This window comes from Sander vitreus, chromosome 7 (assembly GCF_031162955.1).
Source record: "Sander vitreus isolate 19-12246 chromosome 7, sanVit1, whole genome shotgun sequence".
In the NCBI taxonomy this organism is placed as follows: domain Eukaryota; kingdom Metazoa; phylum Chordata; class Actinopteri; order Perciformes; family Percidae; genus Sander; species Sander vitreus.
Window position 1 is genome coordinate 33,061,815 of NC_135861.1, and position 20,000 is coordinate 33,081,814.

The window sequence follows — 20,000 nt, forward strand, 5'->3', positions numbered from 1 at the left end:
AGACTGACCAGAGGGCCGTATGAAATCAACCTGGTTTTAAGAAAAAGGTGTTTTTATCGCGGTCTTATGGAGAAATACTACACTACCCACAATCCTAAGTGTAACGGCGACGTCTGTGATTGGTGGAGCTTGCTGTATTCATGGAAACGTTTACCGTACCCGCGAAAAAGGCTAGAGCGAGCTTCTACCATTGAAGTCTCTGATAGTTTCTCTACACACTCGTCTTTTTGGCCGTTTTCAACATGTTTTTTTTGCGCCGAATCAAATGATTTATGGTCATGATTCATCTGGTAGCTGGTTGGCTCGGTGCCAGGCGTTCACCTCTTTATATCAGCAATTTGTCAAACGTCAACGGAACAATTGAACGGGGAAAAACACTCACGGAACCAGAGACAGTAGAAAATGTGGGCGGTCACTTTTGAGCTCTGTACTAGAGCTAAATAATGTTCTACTTTAGCTCTACTGTAATTCATGAAAAAAACTACATCTGGCACACTACATTTGGTTCCAAATCTGCGGTCCCCTACAAACTATACTCAGGCTCGTACGTTTTAACCGTCGTTTTTTGCCAGTGATTAGGTGTTTTTTGCTTGTGTCATAAGTGTGCAGGGGACGAGTTATTGGAATAAGCTCACACAAACGGTCATTTAACCTATGGATAACCTGGAATATCATGCATGCATTCTGAAAGATATTATATTCAGTAAGCCTTAATATACCCAGACGACTAAATAGAGGACGAGTGGGGGTATTGGGCTCGGACCACGTTAAAAAGCTGTAGTTTCTTCAAGTGGCTGGGAAAAGTATTACACCATATGACATTACAATAGTTTAAATGAGGCTCAAACTGCGTTTTGTATAATGTGAGAAGTGCTGAGTGTGGTAGAAAATGTCTTCATTTCAAAAATAACCCAACATATTTAGATACTTTTTTTGTTAGATGATCAATATGACATTTGAAATTTAAACATTCATCAATATAAACACCAAGGAATTTAGTGGTATTTACTCTTTCAATAATTTGGTCATTTATTTTAAGACAAACCTGAAACACAATGTAGTTCGTCTTTTTGATGTTAAGAGATAGTTATTACACCGAAACCAAATATCTACATTTCTTAACTCTCTATTTATTATTTCTTGCAGTCCAACTTTCATTTAGTACTTTAGTTTTTGTTTTTTGCCGTGGTATTTTATTGTTACTAGCAAAATCTAAAAATAATACAACAGGAAAATGATCAGTAATATCAAATAACACAACTCCAGACTCTAGCCTAGTGTTTTGAATGTTTGTGATGACATTGTCAATAGTTGACCAAGTAGAAAGTGTTACTCTGGTAAACTGATTGATGGTACAAAAAAAAGATGATGAATGTAAAGTATTAAAGAAATCACTTTTAGCAGCATCATCTCTGGAGACATCACTATTAAAGTCCCCCTTCCTGTTTATGGAATATCAAATGTCCTCCAGTTTGATCTTGAAAGTATCCAGGTCAGAGTCAGGGGGTCGATAGATAAGTTTTTTAACATTTGTGAGATTTATCTCAATAAAAAGTGAATCAGAATGGTTATCGGCTAAGAAAATGTCATCCCAATCACTCATATGATGTTTAGAGTGAACATATAGACAAACACCACCTCCAGTGCGGCCAGGCCTGTTTTTAAAAACTAGTTTATAGCCATTGAGGTTAAGAATATCAGTAAAGGTCCTATCATTGATCCAGGTTTCTCTGCAACCAATAACATCAACGCTACGGTCACAATTTGAGAGTAAGGCAACTAACTCTTCATCATGTTTCCACAAGCTTCTAATGTTAAGGTGCAAAAATGAACACTTATTTATATCATGTAAGCTTTTTAATTGTTCAGGATCCTGCTGAGAAGCAGACAATCAAACTGAGCTGAAAACGTGACCGTAATATATACAGTATATATATACACACACATATCCCCAGTATTCATGGGGAGTGTCTAATTCTTTTACAAACAATGTGATGAAGCTGTGTGTGTGTGTGTGTGTGTGTGTGTGTGTGTGTGTTCCAGGCTCCAGGCTCCGGTGGTTTCATCGGCTGTGTCAGGGACCTGACGCTGAACCAAGCCCCCGCAGGAAGCCCCGCCCACAGCCAGGGGACGGTGCCCTGCTTCCAGAACCCTCTGCAGCCTGGAGCCTATTTCTCTGGCCAGGGAGGACACATCGCTATAGGTACTTATCCTCACTCATAACTGCGTCGGAAACTGTTCCCTAGCGAGGAAAAAGTGCCCGATATATGTAGTGTGTTCGCCAATTTGTAGTGGTGTTCGAATTCTCTTTAGGAGACCAGAGGCCTCGTTAGAGACCAGAGGGCCCCTTTAGAGACCAGAGGCCTCTTTAGGAGGCCAGAGGCCTCGTTAGGAGACCAGAGGCCTGCCAGAGGCCTCTAGGAGACCAGAGGCCTCTTTGAGACCAGAGGCCTTTAGAGGCCAGAGGCCTCGTTAGGGAGACCAGAGGCCTCGTTGGGAGACCAGAGGCCTCTTTAGGAGGCTAGAGCTTCTTGTTTGAGTCTTGGCGTGTCCTGACGTGTCCTGACTGAAGGCTGTCTCTCTCTGCAGATGAGTCCTTAGTTCTGGGTCGAGATCTGGAAATCCAGTTGGAAGTTCGGCCCGTCTCGGACTCTGGGCTTCTGTTGCATGCTGGGACATCACCTGACCAACACCTGACTTTGGTCCTCAGCCGAGGAGAGGTGAGAGGCTTTTAACGACAACAACTGGAGACACGTTTTATTAAATTGTAAAAGAAATATGAAAAGAAAACAGAAAATAATTCATTATTGAACCTAAAAAAAACAAAGACCAAACCTGACTATGAGGTGTGTGTGTGTGTGTGTGTGTGTGTGTGTGTGTAGGTGACTGTTTCAGTGAACAGCGGCAAAGGGGAATTCTCCACCTCCTTCACTCCTGAAGAACCTCTGTGTAACGGACGCTGGCACGCCATCACAGGTGAGTTTAGTCAACGAGTTGCTGTTTATCGCTGTGCCGTTGCCCTGTAGGAACGCTGAGATGACCTTGTTGTGTTGTTGTTGTGTGGTCTGTGTGTGCGTCTCCAGTGGTGAAGAAGAACAACGTCCTGCAGCTGCATGTGGATGCAGCCAGCGAGCACAGCGTCGGCCCCAAACAGAGCCGCTCTGCAGGGCGCAAAGAGACGGTTTACCTTGGAGGGGTACCCAGTGAGTAGCCGCACGCACGTAGTACATGTTTCTCATGTAGAATATCAAAGAAGTTTTGCACGAGGACCACATTCGGCTTTGCAACACCACCTGATATCATTTATATGAATTTGTCAAGGGAAAATTTTAGAGCGGATCCTTCACATCTCATTTTGTTACTTAAATACGAATCTGACCTGTGATGGTTTTCCTGCATGTCTTCCCCCCTCTCTGTCCCCTTTCATATCTCAACTTTCCTATCCAATAAAGGCAGAAATGCTCAGAAATAAAAACCTGTTGCTACATTTTGTCAACCTGTGGCCCTGGCAGCTAGTTACTTCTCCCTCTTTTTGGTTCTAACATGATGTTGGTCTGTCTGTCCACCAGATGGCGTCCCAGTTCCTGGTCTAGCTGCCGGCCTGCCAGTCTTCCACGGCTGTGTCCGCCAGGCGTCCATTAACCGCAGACCTGCCCTGTTATCCAAACCCCTCGCTGTGCACGGAGCCGTGGGCACGCAGGGCTGCCCACACATGTAAACCAAACACACACAGTCTTATCCTCACATTCCCCAACTACAAATTACTGGTGGTGGGCCTCATGTTACTGTAGCTAATTTAAAATATATATATATATATATATTTATATATATATAATTAATATTTATTTTCTATTTTCAGAAAAATGTATATTTTACAATTTGTCGTTGCAATATTACTGGTTTGTTGTTGTGCTACAGGGTGCTATTATAACAGCTGTCTGCACAGAGATGCACTGATACAGGCGACTGCTACAAGATAGAATCACAATCTGTCCTATTCTACATACATGTGTAGTATATTGTAAATAAAAAGGCAACAGCAGCTTGATTTGTATTGCTTTTGCTAACAAAATGGTGAAAAATAAGTCCTGATTAAGCATATTAAAGTAAATGACGTATACAGCTGTGTGTCGTGCATCTCTAGCAGAGAATGTTAAGAATACCTACTGAGTCGGTACACTGTGAACACTAACGTATGAGCAACGGTACCTGGGACCGGGACTAGGACTGGACCTTTGGGAATATCAGTTAATTAAGTCAGTTTTTCTCTCTTTTGGAAGAAGTGCTCGAGACCATATTTGCTCTGCAGACCTTTAATATTACCCTTGAACTGTGACAATGCTGCGTTCAGGTCACGTTGGAGTTACTGCAATCACCAATTTAAGTTTCCAACTTGTGAATGGTTACATGTGGGCTTGTGTCCAGGTTGCAGGCAGCGTTTCCCATCTCTATTCTGTCATAAATATAAACATGTAGCTTGTATGTAATATATAACCACTCACAATATATCTTCACAGAAAGAATAAGCTGCCCCCCCCCCCAACTCACAGCACCCCCATGTGTTGCAAATGTATTTTTGAATAAAGTTTTTTTTTTTTCATACAAACTGTACTTGTCAGTGTTTGATTCCTAGCTGCAAAATATAAACATCGACACAAGTTGTTTTTGTTGCCAATATGATTTGTTTTTATTAAGAGTGAACAGAAAGAAACTTAAGGATCAATCCTCCCCGTTTCAAAACCTAACTCTCTCCTTTGCGGGTTAAAGTAAAGGTCAATAGAACCAAACGGACAGTTAGCTCACAGTGAAAACTGTCCTAACCTTCATGTTAACAGCTCTGCTAACCTGTGCTGTTCACCCTGAGCGTTGCCTTTGGTATAGACAAGTGGAAGACAACATGACAGAACGAGTACTAAATCAAACGAGGAGGAAATGGAATCACGCTCAGACTGCTACTGAGGCGTAGCAGCGTGAGCTCTAATCCAGACTCATGTCCTCGTCGTCCCCTTTCTTCTCCTTGGACTCTCCTTTGCTGGCCTGCATGGCTTTGGCAAACGCCTCCACATCTGACGCGACGCAGGAAACAGGTGGGTAGAAAGAGAAAACGGTTACAAAAATGGAAGAATCCACATGATGGTGGGGATGTCCCGATCACAGTATCGGAGCCGATTTTGGCTTTTTTTTTTAACTCATCTGGGATCAGCATTCATCCCGTTTACCTTATTCCGATCATACACTGTATGTACATCAGTTCGTATTGATCGCTGCCTTAAAAAGGTCCAGTGTGTAGGACTTTCTCCCGTCTAGCGGTGAAATTGTATTTTGCATTCAGACGAATAGTGCTCTCTAGCGCCTCGCTTTTTCAGAATGCGTGTTGCCACTACGGTAGCCGTTATGCGCCAAGAAGCTATGACAACACGTTTTCCGATTTTGGGATTCCTTCTCCTGTGGCTCGGCCTAAGTCTGATCCTCCATTCTGAACTAAAGGGCAGTGACCAGCGCCTCTCACTGATCCCCTTCTCCGTTTCAGCTGGTTTCAGTCCCGTGACGCTGGCTCTGAACCAACACGCCTGTTGTGGATTATCTAGACAGGTAGGCTAGTGCTCCATGTCCCTCTCAGAGGTTACGGAACCACACGGACGCCCAACGTAAATACAGATAAGAAATTCTTCGCTTACGAGGACAAGTCAGATGATCGGCAGAGGTCATTTTACACCAACGAGGACATATTTATGAATGAAGACATTGACAAACTCCAATTGCTCCAATTCTCCACACTGCTTCTGTGATTCCATCAGAAAAACCAGGCTGTCATTCCCTGTTATTTTTGTAAACATAAAACAGCGTGCAGCTATATGATCGGATTGGATTGGGACTCGGTATCGGCAGATGTTCAATGTTTAAAAGATCGGCTGTCAAAGAAGGTGATCGGGACATCCCTACATGATGGCATTGAAGAAATAGGTTCACACGTTATCTGATATTGTGCATCTCACCTCCTCGGTTGGCGGCGTCCACAGCTTCTGCCGGCAGACCAAACTGATTCATGAGAGGGCCGAGCTGCCCTGAAGCCAAGGCACTGCTGAACATACTCATCGACTGACAGCGGGAGGAGTCAGTCACTGGGGTTAATTCAACACTGTCTCACACCATGCTGCGGCAATTAAACAGACTCGTAGCCAAATAAATCAACTTTGTTGTAATTACCGTTGCCAAATAATTCTCCTAATAAATCAACTCATCGGGTGTGCTGAGTCATTAAGGGTCTTGTGAACACACCGTTTTTAGCTAATCAGATGCGTTCATTAGCATAATAAAAATACAGCCTCAAGGCTCAGATTAATATTCTAAGTGTCTGACAACATTATGGAAAGGATTTCTAAAGAGGTCGACCTTTCTGTTAAAGAGTAAGATCCTTTTTTTGAACATAAAAACATCTGCGAAATTGCGTTCACTAAACCAACCAGACTCCATGTAAATAAACAATTTTAGCATCGTAAAATACACTTCATTCAAAGTCGACAGAAACAAAAAACTATGAAAAGCCGTTTTGGGTCGTCTTTCCACTTTTCCAACCATCACAACTCTAGTTTTGGTTGAAATAAACACACAGTTTACAGATTTACATGTGAAAATATGTTGGCTCTATACACGCTAAAAGTATGTCTTTTTTTAAAGACTTCAGAGCTGTTTCTGGTTAAACAGAAAGGTGTTAAAGAGGTTTTAAAGGTCTATCTCTGTAGGGATCCTTCCCATACTGACGCTGCACATTTGCCCAGTAGGGTTACATTGCAGCCCGGTCTGTGGCTGCCGGTTACAGCGCTCACGCTTAAAACTGGACCAATGTCAAAGATTGTTGTTCTTATCAGTCACTTACACACAAAAACATAGGAACATAGGGTCCAGGTTGAAAGAAACTGTAGTTGCCCTTTGAGTATTTATGTGTGTATGTGTTGGTGCAACTTGTGTCCGTTACCTGCTGGAACTGAGGTGAGTTGATCGTGTTCTGGATCTCCTCAGCGCTCTGCGGTAAACTTTCTCCGCTGGGGAGGAAGGGCAAGAGCCTCTGCTGGACCTCAGCGTTAGTCAGGATGGGAGCCATCATCTCCGGGGTGCAAACGCTCGCTAGGTCCACTGCAGAGCGCCAGAGAAGCCCCGTTAGTCAGTCTTCATTGACCATATTCTCCGTCTCCCATATTCTCATTTAGCTGATGCTGGTTTTCGGACTAGGGCTGCACAATAATATATTTTTTCACTCTGATTTTTTTGTCTTGGAGGAGGAAGTAAAATAGCAGCAGAAAACTGCACTTGAAAATGTAACTGTCATTCTGTTTTCGGTGCTGCCTTCTATATTCAATGTTCAATGTGTTCAATAAAAGAATGTTTGAAACCATCTCCTTTCATTGGTTTTAAATTCAACAAACAATTTGTTGTATTTCGGCAGAATACTGAAAGCAGCAGAAGTGAGTTCACTTTAATATCTGTTTATTTATCAAGAGTAATATCGTTATCATGATATTCAACTATGATCACATATGGCATATTTCCCTCATATTGTAATGACTAGACAGTCCTAAATCGGTATCATACCGAGACCCCACATCCCATCACGTGTCACTCACCTGCTGCTCCCTGAGCAGCAGCCGCCGCAGCTGCCGCTGGGACATTCATGGTGGCGAGAATGCTCTGAAGGTCACTGAGCTGGATGGGCTGGTGGGAAGCGGGGCTTCCAACAGAGGCCGGGGCCAGTGGGGTCTGAGCTGAGGCTAATAATGAGACAAGGAATACAGTAACGTTGTTAAAAATTCTGGTTTTCTACCCTTCCTTAAAAGTGAGATTCTTTCAGCCCAAGATGATTTGTTCTGGGAGATGGGTCAATCGTAAGCGGGATGGAAAAGCACATAAGTAGCTGGGTCCAGACTAGTTTGATGATAGCCAGACAGATTATTTTCAGAGGATGGAGGAAAGTTTGCCAGATTGGACGTCTAGACTAGAAAATAGTCTAGTCTAATAACATTTATGCATATGTTTATTTAGTTTATTGTCTATTTATTTTTATTTTTTTATGGTCTTGAATATTGTTGATTTTTGTCTGGGTGGGTGGTGATTTTGTATCCCGTTTCAAAAATAAAAAAAATGTTAATCCCAAAAAGCGTGATTCTTAATTGGCCGAGGACGGCACTCCGTGTACCTGGTGTGGAGGGAGCAACAGTAGTCGGGGAGACAGCGGAGGCCGCAGGAGTCACCGGGGTGGTGGGGGCCTGAGAGGAGCTCAGTCTGGGCGCTCCGCCTGAGGAAGGAGTGGCGGCTGCTGACTGGCTCCGAGAGCTGACAATGGAGACAGAGGAGACGTTATAAATTCCCAAGTCATTTGTCATGTTTACATACACTATGGTCTACATCTGTGTTCCAGGTCACCTGGATGAGGAGCTGCTGGTGGCTGGTCCTCCGCTGCCCAGCAAGTTGGCCAGTCCTGGTCCTGCTAGAGCTCCCAGACCTCCTTAGACAATCAAGCAAATCAAAAAGGGTCCAAATTGATGTCCGATTCTTATTTTGAACAAATACAGCCGCTGGAAGCTAAGCTAAGCTTCATGTTGATTAAAAGAAATGAGCGTACAAGGAATAACATCACATAACAACTGCTATTTTTTTCTTAAAATAACTTTAAGCATTGTCATATTGTTCGAATTACTACAGGACATTTTGGATCAGAAATATTTGGGGTAGTACTTGAGAAAACTATGTATTGTACATGTATTTACTGAGATTTGTATTGTTATTTCCTGAAAATAACTTGCCTTATCAGACTCCTGAGCCTCTGCTGTGGTTAAGTGTCAGGATTTATACATGTCTAAAACATATGCAGTGCTGCTCACCCAGCCCTCCCAGCCCTGTTGGTCCGATCAGCTGCATCAGCTGGTTGTGGCTCATATTCCCCAGCAGGTTTTGCAGGCCTCCCTCTCCTCCGAGCGCAGAGAGTTCGTGGCCGCTGCCTCCTCCGCTTCCTGCCGCTCCGGGAATGGGGGGGTTGTTCAGGTACTCATTCACCTTACGGCAGTACTCATCATCCTTGTCAGCCTTTGGCTCCTGGTGGAAACGAGACAGGCGACAATTTCCTTGGAATCAGAGCCGAATTCTCTGCAAACCAAATGAACATGCTCCGTTCTACCGGAGTTACTCCTCGTGGTGACACAAGGCAGGTGTGACAACACCAAAAAGATAATATAAAAGGAAACACTCTAAATATAAACTCTGTGCTTTTTGTCTCTCTGTTTCACAGAGACCTAATTCTACAAACATTTCTGTAACTTGCGGTTTCGGCTGGGGGGGGGGGGCACCTTCCTCTCACCTGCATCCAGAAGAACAGTCTCTTGGATCCGGCCTTGAACTTCAGCACGAAGACGCGTCCGGTGGTGCACTGGCTCACCTTCTTGAATTCGCAGTCATCAGGGAAGATGATCAGGTCCTGAAACAGAACAGGCACAGCGTAAGACATTCAAGAGGGAGAGGGAAAACACTGAGCTTGCTCTGCCACAACAAATCAGCATCAACCGATTAACGAAAAGGGAAAAACCAAGTCAGCAACATCCCCGCAGCTCAGAAATAAAGACACAGTCACCTTGTCTGTCCTTTGAGTTTAAAGTTACTCACATCATCAACGTTCCCAGACGTCCTGTCCTTCCAGCAGAAGTGAATCAGGGAGTCGTCGGACTGCTGGACGTACACCGAGCCCTTGCGTTTGTCCGGCGTCACTACGTTGCCCTTCAAGGTCATTTTCCCAGCACGAAACTCCACCAGGTACTTGCTGGAGCTTCCCCTCGAACCGCTCGCCAAGCTCGGAAAAAGAGCACCTGACGACATCTTTGGATCTCTTGGTAAACGGGCTTGAACGCTGCAGGAAAAGATAAAAGGGGTTAGCTTTGCAAGACATACAAGTTTGAAAAACTCAAGTACTGTACTTAAGTACAATTTTGAGGTACTTGTACTTTACTTGAGCATTTCCATTTTCTGATACATTACACTTTCACTCCATACAATTCACAAACAAATATTGTACTTTTACTCCGCTATGTTTATTTGATAACTTAAGTCACTAGTAGTTCTGTGGATTAGGGCTGCGCAATTTATCGGGATTTAAAAAAATAAAATTGCCTCAAAGTCTTTACTACTTGGATTATGAGTCCAGACATTGATCTAACGTTAACTTGACAGGTTGACGGAAGGATACAACCGTGAGGCTGTAGCGTTAAATTAATTACGTTACTTATCATTCTTGCAGCTATTTCGTATAGTAACTAGTGTATCACTTCAAACGTAATAATCTGACCGTAACAATATTGTAGCTGTCTGATCCAAAAGGAGCACTTCGTTTGTGTCACAAAAGTGTCAAAGCGAAGCCCACAAAAGTAGCGGTTAGCCAGCTAGCTAGCTAGCTAGCTATCGTTAGCTGTGTCATAGTGGTCGTCGATGCTAACGTTAGCCCGTGACTTGGCTAAACCGACGAGCTGCGACGCCCAAACAAATTTGTACTTTAAATTTACCTAGCTGGCAGAATTCATTCAATATTTAGAAACAACAAGCCACATGTGTGTATGAGCAGCTTTATGTAAAACTAAAGTTTACACATGAACAGTGTTCAAATACCTGAAGTTGGGTTGAGCAGAGTTTAACAACAACTTTTTCTCCTTTGCGTCGCTTGCTAGTGCTAGTAACGAAGCTGACTTCCTGTTCTTATTCTTCTCTTGATTAATGGCGTATTGCAAATAACGTGTAGGTGTATACCGCCACCTACTGCACAGGGGAGTGTGTTACATCATATGTCATTTTACGAATTATCTCAAATTCTAGTCTTTTAAAATGTTATTAGTGCCTTCCAGCTTATTTTTACCACTGTATGTGATGAGTATTGGTACTGACTCTTCATTTGTAGGTTTCCTTGTAATGTCGTGTGCGCGCCTGATGTCACAGTCACCGTGAACGCGTATTGGAGAAGAGGGCGGGTGCGTGAGTGGGAGGGTTTCCGCGCCACCGCCACTGCCAGGACTGACAGCTCGTTCCCTGGTTCCCTCCCTCCCGGTCGGTCGGTGCACTACCTGCTGTTTGAATGGTTTAGCGGCGACACGCAAAGCACGACTGCGATGCGAGTACTATAAAAGGAACCGAGTTACGCTTCACGTAAAAAGAAACAGAAGCCACACCGAAACAAGGTAAGGTATGCACAGTTAGCCCGGGGAGGTAGCTAGTCAGCTTTGCTGTCCTTGGATTAGTTAGCGAGCTAAGTGCTAGCTGTCTCATTCAAACCAGGCATATCGCTAACCAACATGGATGCTGCTGTGTGCTTTCCTGGAGAGATTATCCGCTTTAACCACGGGTTTGATTCCCCCCAGACGACCGGCCGGTATTTTTTTTAAAGTTCGGTTGCCAGTCACGCACGTTTACCATATGTGACGTCAGGTTCTGATCCAAAATGCGTCATATATAATATATATGACATATATAGCGAATTCCTGTTGGTTCTAACGTCTTGTGTAAATACAGTGAGAAAGACATCACACTCGCAGGATAAGTCCGGATTTGTAGTCTGCTGCAGCCAAAGTGAGGGGCCAGCGTGTTTTGGTCTCTCGCCTGTCTGTGGAAACGTTACAGATACAGCATGTCAACACAACAGCCCGGCTATTTAAGGATCTATAGCCAAGTAGTCAAAACGATTCCCACACGGTATTGTTCTTAACGGGGCAGTTCCTATTATTGGATGTGAAAGAGCTGGAGCTGCTGCTGTCTTCTCCTGTCCTCATGTGATGTGTACGTGGAGTGGCAGGTGGCTGACTGCGTGGGTGTCACTGTGCAGTGTGCACGCATGTTTATGGCAGAATACGTTGTAAACATTTCATAACGAAAGCGTTATTATACAGTCGCCCGTTCTGGCTCGGGTCAGCCACTTTGGCTCTATCATTAACTACAATTGTAATCTTTTTGATCAGATTGCAGGCAGCAGTATTATATCCAGTCATTGATATCATGATATTACGATATCCGAACTTGAAGACGATATCTAGCCTCATATATCAATGTCGATATAATATTGATATAGTGCCCCAGCCCTACACTAATGTATTGTTTGCAGACCAACAGTCCATTGTAGTGAAGTTGTTACATGTACTGTATCTGTGCAGTCATGTTTTTGTCTGAAAATCCGTTATGAAAAGCAGTATGATTTGTAACCCTTTTTTGTGACGATTTCTTCAGGGAGCGTGTCACTCAGTAGAACTGTCAAAACTGTCCATATCAGCACAGCACAGTCATTTGGCAACCGAAAAGCAATTTGTCTATTTTCAGATACTATATGGCCAGCACTCTAATTAAGATACAGTATACAAATCTTATGTGAAGAAAATTGTATTTTCATAGTTGAAAATTGGTGTCCTTAAAGGTTGGATTTTTCCTAATTTTTTGTATTAAGGCATTAAGATCAATTTCCAAAAGATGATTTTTTCATATTCCTCTTTTTAGTCAACTTTAGCATGGCTTCATAAACTTACGAGCACCACTGTATTTGTTTAAATGCATGGTTTGATTCATTAAGTGCTTACGTGATGGATCCGTTGCATCAACTTCAATGAGTGGCCCTTTCCGGAAAAACTTCTCTCTTAACCATTTCAAATCTGAGTCAGTTTTATTTTCCGGTCAATGTCCAGGAAAATACATTTTGACCAAATCATATTCATTTTCTGAGTCAGCTGGTGTGTGTAAGGGTTGAGGAGAATGCATGATGGCGGATGATGTCATCAGTATGAGGTCTGCTACAATTGGTCATCGGTGACTCATAGAAACAGCCAGTCACATCAAATCAGGCTACACCTAGAAAACAGAGCAGTAGTAGGTCAGAGATTGGGGGGGGGGGGGGGGGATAATCTGCAGCTACACTGCTGGGAACTAAATGTGCTTCAGTTCACTGCTTATGTATTATAACAAATAGGGCTCCCTGCAACTAACAATTACTAGTGTGATCAAGTCATCTGCTGTCATTATTTTCAATTAATAGGCCAGTTAGCAGGGTTTTCCTGGCTCAGAATGGGCCTTCTGGGTACCCGACGGGCCGGACCGGGTTCGGACAGATATTTAGAAATGATGGTCGGGTTCGGGTCGGGCTCGGTCACATCAGCACGATAGCATAAGGCATTGAACATTTAAAATGTAAAACAGCTTATTATGTATGGGTCTGTTTCACTTGATGCAAAGGTTCGTTTTTGTGATTAAAATAAATTTCAAATATGAACCTGACATCCGTCTTCCTGTGTGCGGAATGCGGATTGCGGAAATTTGTTTATAGTTTTGACACGTGAACACAACACAACACGTGCATATCAGGCAGGCTACATGCCGCAGCGCATTGAGCACTCAGAGCACAACGATGGAAGACGTTAAAAAGAAGTTGGCCTCAGGAGATTTTAAAACCACTGAAAATGAAGGAAAGTCTACTGTGTGGAAGTATTTCTACATACTTTCCTTTGGCCTAAATATAGCCATCTCCGAATGTTGTCCCATTCAGAGAGAGACAACCTTCACCTGGAGGTTCGGAGACAGCTCAGTGACCTCCCCGAGAAGGCCGCCACTCCTCTTGATTTGAATTTCATTAAGAGACCTATATGTCCACAGAAAAATTTGGCCCGATCCAGGCTCTAGTATCCATACAGTATTGCCACGGAAAGTATCGCGATACTATGCTGTATCGATCCCCCCCCCCCAACAACTTAGATGACCAAAAACAGACCCAATACGACTACGAAGAGATGCAAAACTCACAAAGAGACACAAAATGTATGGGGGAAATGCTTAAGCCTAAGCCCCCTAGCCGAATACGCGTACCTAAGTCTTCCACAAAGCCAGGGCAAACACAGCAGGTGTACATCTCCCTCCTTATCAGAGAAGTCACAGATCTCCTTTTTGGCTGCTGATGAGTCAGGTCATGAGTCTTGTCGTGAGCGTGTGCAGCAGTCCTGTGATTGCAAGTCATGTGAGCCTGTCAGATATTCACCTTCACTTTCCCTTTCCCTTCTGCTGCACTTCACACTTTTCTGTCTCTGTCTCTTTCTCACACTGAACTAGGACTGAGCTGTGGATCGTCTTCAAATCCACATCCAGATTAGATGGAATACGATTAGCTCGATTCATCCAATGTGCAATATGTAGTTTAATGTTTGGTGTAACATTTTTTTATTCCTCTTTTTATTATTACAGTTACTGTTTTTTTTTGTTGTTTTTTTTAAAGTGCTCATATTATGCTTTTTGGCTTTTATGATGTATTTCAGGAGAATAACGATAGCTGAGCATAACCTTTATACATGTACACATTACAACTTTACAAACTGAATTCTGAAATGAATACAGTCACAGTGACTGGTGACTCTTGTAATAGGCTATACAGTACAGTATGTGCACACCAGTATACCTGAGTACCTTCATTACTGTAATGTTTCCTCCTGCACTGTTGGCATGTGTGGGTGTGTGTGTGTGTGTGTGTGTGTGTGTGTGTCCTGATCCCAATGAGTGAAACGCACGCACTATCAGGAAAACATTGATATATATACTGTATATATTTGGTTCACTTAGTTAGTTTGTAGGGTTGTTTGTATGCCAGCAGGATTACGCAAAATCTGCTGGCCTGATTTTCATTAAACTTGGTGGAAGGGTGTACAACGGGCCAAGTAAGAACCCATTACATTTGGGAGCGGATCCAATTCATGGGGCGGACACACAAACTAGTTTTTCACTTTCGATAAAATTGCAAGATAGAGCATCTGTGTTTGCATCCATGTGGTGTTGGAATAATCTGAGATAGGGCATGCCTCTCCGAATGCCCTTCTAGTTTTACTATTATAATAGCGCTTCAACTAACCATTATTTTCATTATCGAATAATCTTCGGATTGTTTTCTCAATTAATCATTCTGTCTATGAAATGTCAGAGAAAAATTGATTGTTAAGGAAAAACTCAGGAGCAACACAACTCTTTTCACATTCAGGAGACTATGGTGACTTACACAGAAGCATTTCAAGAACACTCAATTGAGGAGACAATTAAACAATGTTATTGATTGCAAGAGTTCTCACATTGTCACTCATCACTGTAGCATGTGCTCTGTCAGTCCATTGGCTCTGTCTCTTTCCCAGCTCTTTAAGGATCATACGCGTTATCATTAGAGTTCTGTGGGTAGACGAATGATTTGGTCTGCTATTGTCGGATCATTGTTCCTCCGTTATGAGAGCCTCATTGATAGCAGCAGACAGGCGTTATGGTGGAATCCCCAGAAGACCACTTAGAGGTGAATATATGTGAGCCGTGAGAGAGGAGCTGAGGATGATGGGAGTGTTTAACCTCCAGTGAAAGTGAATTATCCCAGTATCTGAGTCTAAAACGTTGGAAAAAAGAGAGCGGATAATAAATAACTTGCACTCAAAAAGCTTAAAGAAAAAACTTGCTTAAGAAGTCCAGCTCCAATCATTAGATCTGTGAAAAGCCTTTCAGTTGCATTCATTCTTAGGGCTAAGGTGCTGCCCAAAACGTCTCGGGTGCTGCACCTAAACCTTATAATGGCAGGTATAGCCACTCTGCCATTTGAGTGAAAGTACACCAAAAGATACATACTTTTTTCCCCCCAGTACTTTGAGATAGTCTTAATCCAAATCCAAGTACAACCAGGTTGGTTTTCCATTCACCATTTCTCCAGGACAACCCCAAGTACCAATACTTGTAGCTGATGCTACATACTGATCAAACTCTTTCACGAATATGTGCAAATAATCTGTGTGAGACTACAGAGATGCACACAAGAAATTCATCTTCTTCACGAACTATGAAAATACAATTTTCTTCACATAAGATTTGTATACTGTATCTTAATTAGAGTGCTGGCCATATAGTATCTGAAAATAGACAAATTGCTTTTCGGTTGCAAAATGACTGTGCTGTGCTGATATGGACAGTTTTGACAGTTCTACTGAGTGACACGCTCCCTGAAGAAATCGTCACTTTATTTTTTTATTATATTTTTTACTCACGAACAGTAAAGGCAATGAGTCTGTGTTATCGTATTTGACAGAAATCTATGCATTTCCCTGTTGTTTCTGACAATTTGATAAACAAATGTGTATTATGCTTGAGTAAATGAAACCCCAATTAACCAAACGGGTTACAAAAAAATATGAATATTTAAATAAATAATCGGGAGATATAGCTACAAGTTTATGTTCTGCTTGTTCAACGGTTGTTTGTTAAATTGCTCTTAAAGACATGCGGGGAGGATTTGAATAGCAATTTTGATTCTGGGGGGGGGCTGTCACCTTGGGCTGTGAAAATAGTGACGTGACTATTGGGTTTTCATTGTCGGGTTCATTCTTCTGTTGCAGCCGGGACATTATTAAATAAATCTGAAAACTAATTAAAAACACCATTTTGATTCAACTTGGCAAATGTAGTACATCCTAATTTCAATCATCGTGTGTGCGTGCATGCGTGTGAGTGTGGCGTGCGTGCATGAGTGCATGTGTGTGTGGTGTGCGTGTGTGCTGACAGCAGCTGGTGTAGTCGATAATACTGACTAATGATACGTGTGTGTGTGTGTGGTATGCGTGCAGCATGCGTGAGTGTGGCATGTGTGTGTGCGTGCGTGTGCATGCGTGTGTGGCATGCGTACGTGTGTGTGTGTGTGGTGTGCGTGCGTGTGTGTGTGTGTGTGTGCTGACAGCAGCTGGTGTAGTCAATAATACTGACTAATGATCCTTGTCTTCCCTACTGGGCAGCAACGAGGGGAACTAAACAGTTTAGAATGAATGAAAGCAGAGTTGTGTTTCAAATAGGCTGAAAATAAAAATAGGGCAGACGCACAACAGGTACACTGCTGCTCCTTCAGCTGTTTATGAAAAGTCATAAAGTCATCATTACACGACTCTGCAGAGCCGTCTGCTCTACTGAACTCAAGTGAACTGTCATCCGCTCTCTCTCCCCTTTAGGGTGAGCAACTGGAACAGTGACAGGACGTCATCACTCGCCAAGTCATGGCAACCAAATAAACAACAGGGCGAGTACTACTTGTCACTTGTTGAAAAGGAGTAAATGGTCAGCCCTAGTCGGCGCAGCCACAGATTGCAATGTTTAAAATGTTGAAAGGCACACGCTAGGTCCATCAACCTAGGGCTGGGCAATATATCAATATTGATATATGACGCTATATGTCGTCTTCAATTTTGGATATCGTAATATGTTGTAAAATCTGTAAAAATCTCATTGTGTAAATATTGTGAAAGCACCAATAGCCAACCCTACAATATTTCCTCGATATCAATGTATTTGGTCCAAAATATTGTGATATTTGATTTCCTCCATATCACCAGCTCTATTTCAGATAGTGCATTTGGAGCCAAACCCTTTGTGTACATTACACCCATACATCCAGTACTGACTGAGGTTAAAGACTTCTTGTATTGGACAGTGTCACTGGGTGTAGCTGGCTGTTTGGTGTCCAATGAACCTTCCCTGGATAAACAGAGGTTTAATATCCGAATGAAAGTAAGGACACACACCCTTATCCAATCAGAAATGGGATTTGGCCGGGTTTACCTAAGGTTTAGTCTGGTGCCACGGATGTACATTGCCAGGATAAAGCCTGACACCGCATTGCACCGGACTACACGCTGAAAATGGCAAATTCGGACGAAAATTTGGATTGTGCAAGAAGTCAGGCCTGCTTGGTTCTTTCTATGGATGCACAGAATCCAGATTTTTGGGGGTTTGGCCGAATACCAAATCCACTGGTTAAGATTCTGCCGAATCCGAAACCGAATACCAAATCCTACTCCCATCCTCAGTCCATGAACACAGTCAACACATTAATGAAGTAAACAGTGACTGTCCTTCCTTTGCCGTACCTGAAGTTGCTGCATTCTGGCTGCTGTCTGTATTCTTCCAGATGTTTCATACCAGATGTTGTAACAGCGGTGATGTTGTGTATTGTTTAGGGTCCTCGCCACCACCAGACTAATCAGCATTGCAGATTGAACATGTAGCTGGACTTGAATGGCCTTCTTTTGACTGAAAGTGCTGCCAAACAACACTTTTTCTGCTCACCAGTTCCATTTCTACTTCCTCTCAGCCTGCTGCATTGAAGCTCCACCTACGTAAACACCTTCCTGTAATCAACGGCGCCGTCATCACGGCGACCAGCGTAGCGCGCCGAGTGCTGAGGTTATACTGCACACTATAGTGTGAATGGTCATTGTGTTCATACAACATTTGGTTAGTTCAATCATTACACAGCCAAGGTTTTGAGGCTGAATTTTTACAGTATTTGTTTGTTAGCATTACAGATGCGTAATTATCAACAGTCAGTCAAAAACATCTGTCACTGTACACCACAGAAAGTCATAAAAAAAATCAACTAAAACATCACACATAGGGCTCGTCACATAAAGACCATGCACAGATGTGTGGGACTATTTTAGAAGTCACTGTCAAGTCACAATTATCTGTAAAAGATTGAAAGGTAGGTGTTTTTTGCCCACAGGCAGTGACTTATGTTTAAATACAGGAAATGCAAGAAGAAGCGCCTTCTTCAGATAAAACAGGACTGTTACACTAACGCAAAGCTCTTTTGCACACACACACACACACACACACGCATAGACGCATAGATACACATGCAACAGAAGCGTAAAAGAGAACGACAGCCTTAAATGAGTGAACAAATAAAAGCATTAATTGTGACTCCAGTTTCACACACAATGTAATATAACTATAACCAACCGGCTGTTGAAATGAACTCATGACAGGAGAACTGCTGATGTGCAGCCCAGTAAAGGGAAGTGCTTGACCGACGCCAATCTCCCTGAGTAATCATACTGTATGTGTTAAGCAAGGCCCAGAAGTCCCAACTTTTTGGTGTGTTATACATACACCACTTCATGACATCAGTCTGCATCAAATATGGAGGATGCTATGTACAGAATGTTTCTAAGCTTCAGTCATAACGCTGACCAACGTGAACTCCGATAACAACATATCTGCAATCAGCTTATATTGGTCAATAAACTGTATAGGGCCAGCTGGTTTATTGGTGGTCCTTTATGTGATCGGAGTATGATTTTTGAAGTCCATGAGTTTGGTCTCTCAGGATAAAACAAAGCAATATAAATCTTAATTTCCAAAAGGATGTCGGTTCATGCTCGTTGGCAGAGCTTCTGAAGGTCTTCCAAACAGCAATGCTCACTTCTCCTCTCTATACACAAAGCCTGCAAGTGCATGTGATTTGTTGCAGCAGTGCTTCTTGCCATATGTTTTTTATTACGTTCTCTCCTCTGCTCTCAAGTTCCTGATGTGAGAGGATGTATGTAAGCTACGTGCGGTATACGCCTGCGAAGCACAGCCTGTCTCGTATGTTTAGTGTTATCAATCCTGTCGCAGCGAGCGAGTACACAGACAGCATCGTCTTTGGCAGCTATTCTGACGCTCACAGGGCACCTGATCACATTGTGTTTGTTATGGAGACGATGTTCACATCTCGCACAACGCAGTTACACAACCTCGGAGAGCCGAGCAAAACAGTGTGAAGTCTGGACAGATGCTCATACACCGCGCTGGTTTCTCTTCTTGGCCCTGAGCACTTTGAGTAAAGCTTGTTATTCTGAACATGAGACACGGTGTCACGCTGTTTATTCCATGGAAGCTATCCCTTGACATATCACTGGTTCTCATTTATGATGACTTAGTAGATTTCAGTGAATGTGGAGGGAGGCAAACATAATAATACACAAAGGCCTCCTGCACACTGGCTGCGTGGCGTGTCCGTTTTTATTTGGGCTCCCATGTTCAGAGGTTAAGCGTGCACACTGCCTGCGTGACACGCGCACGTCTCAGAAAACGAGCGCATGCTAGAAACAGGACCGACGCCTATTTTTCACACAACACGCAAGCGTGTTGGAAGCGTTTCCAGGCAAAATAGAATATGA

The 20,000-nt window shown here is 43.0% G+C and overlaps 3 protein-coding genes across 6 annotated transcripts in view; 2 read left to right on the plus strand and 1 right to left on the minus strand.

The window, feature by feature from the left end:
• The window catches only part of lama5 (laminin, alpha 5), a 119,327-nt gene extending 114,721 nt beyond the window's left edge, over window positions 1-4,606 (plus strand). The window contains exons 76-80 of the mRNA XM_078255965.1: window positions 2,044-2,203; window positions 2,590-2,720; window positions 2,883-2,976; window positions 3,084-3,203; window positions 3,570-4,606. Coding sequence (XP_078112091.1) covers window positions 2,044-2,203; window positions 2,590-2,720; window positions 2,883-2,976; window positions 3,084-3,203; window positions 3,570-3,718 — 654 coding nt within the window. The 3' untranslated portion in view covers window positions 3,719-4,606. The remainder of the gene's footprint in view (window positions 1-2,043; window positions 2,204-2,589; window positions 2,721-2,882; window positions 2,977-3,083; window positions 3,204-3,569) is intronic.
• Window positions 4,607-4,659: 53 nt separating this feature from the next.
• adrm1 (ADRM1 26S proteasome ubiquitin receptor) lies at window positions 4,660-18,089 on the minus strand. 4 transcript variants are annotated; one of them, XM_078255961.1, is made up of 10 exons: window positions 17,925-18,086; window positions 9,652-9,892; window positions 9,350-9,466; window positions 8,877-9,087; window positions 8,419-8,497; window positions 8,192-8,328; window positions 7,623-7,766; window positions 6,977-7,134; window positions 5,997-6,099; window positions 4,660-5,066 (listed from the first exon to the last, which is right to left on the minus strand). In XM_078255961.1, exons 1-10 carry the CDS (start codon window positions 17,972-17,974, stop codon window positions 4,978-4,980), a joined length of 1,329 nt encoding a protein of 442 aa, XP_078112087.1. In that variant the 5' UTR covers window positions 17,975-18,086; the 3' UTR covers window positions 4,660-4,977. The 4 variants fall into 4 exon arrangements, with proteins under 4 accessions (XP_078112087.1, XP_078112086.1, XP_078112088.1 ...); XM_078255960.1 differs by having other exon boundaries at window positions 8,419-8,500; window positions 17,925-18,085; XM_078255962.1 differs by lacking the exon at window positions 17,925-18,086 and adding an exon at window positions 10,645-10,756 and having other exon boundaries at window positions 8,419-8,500.
• dnajc5ab (DnaJ (Hsp40) homolog, subfamily C, member 5ab) overlaps window positions 11,030-20,000 on the plus strand; it is a 23,466-nt gene continuing 14,495 nt past the window's right edge. The window contains exon 1 of the mRNA XM_078255964.1: window positions 11,030-11,207. The gene's annotated coding sequence lies outside the window, so the exon portion shown is untranslated. The remainder of the gene's footprint in view (window positions 11,208-20,000) is intronic.

What these genes read in the sequence shown, in the direction of transcription:
- adrm1 (XM_078255960.1), bottom strand. Translation starts at nt 17,974, where the DNA reads ATGAAACATCTGGAAGAATACAGACAGCAGCCAGAATGCAGCAACTTC. An exon ending in CGTCTGGGAACGTTGATGAT is followed by an intron (nt 9,467 to 9,651) that starts GTGAGTAACTTT and finishes GTTCTGTTTCAG; the next exon opens with GACCTGATCATCTTCCCTGA. An exon ending in GACTGTTCTTCTGGATGCAG is followed by an intron (nt 9,088 to 9,349) that starts GTGAGAGGAAGG and finishes CGTTTCCACCAG; the next exon opens with GAGCCAAAGGCTGACAAGGA.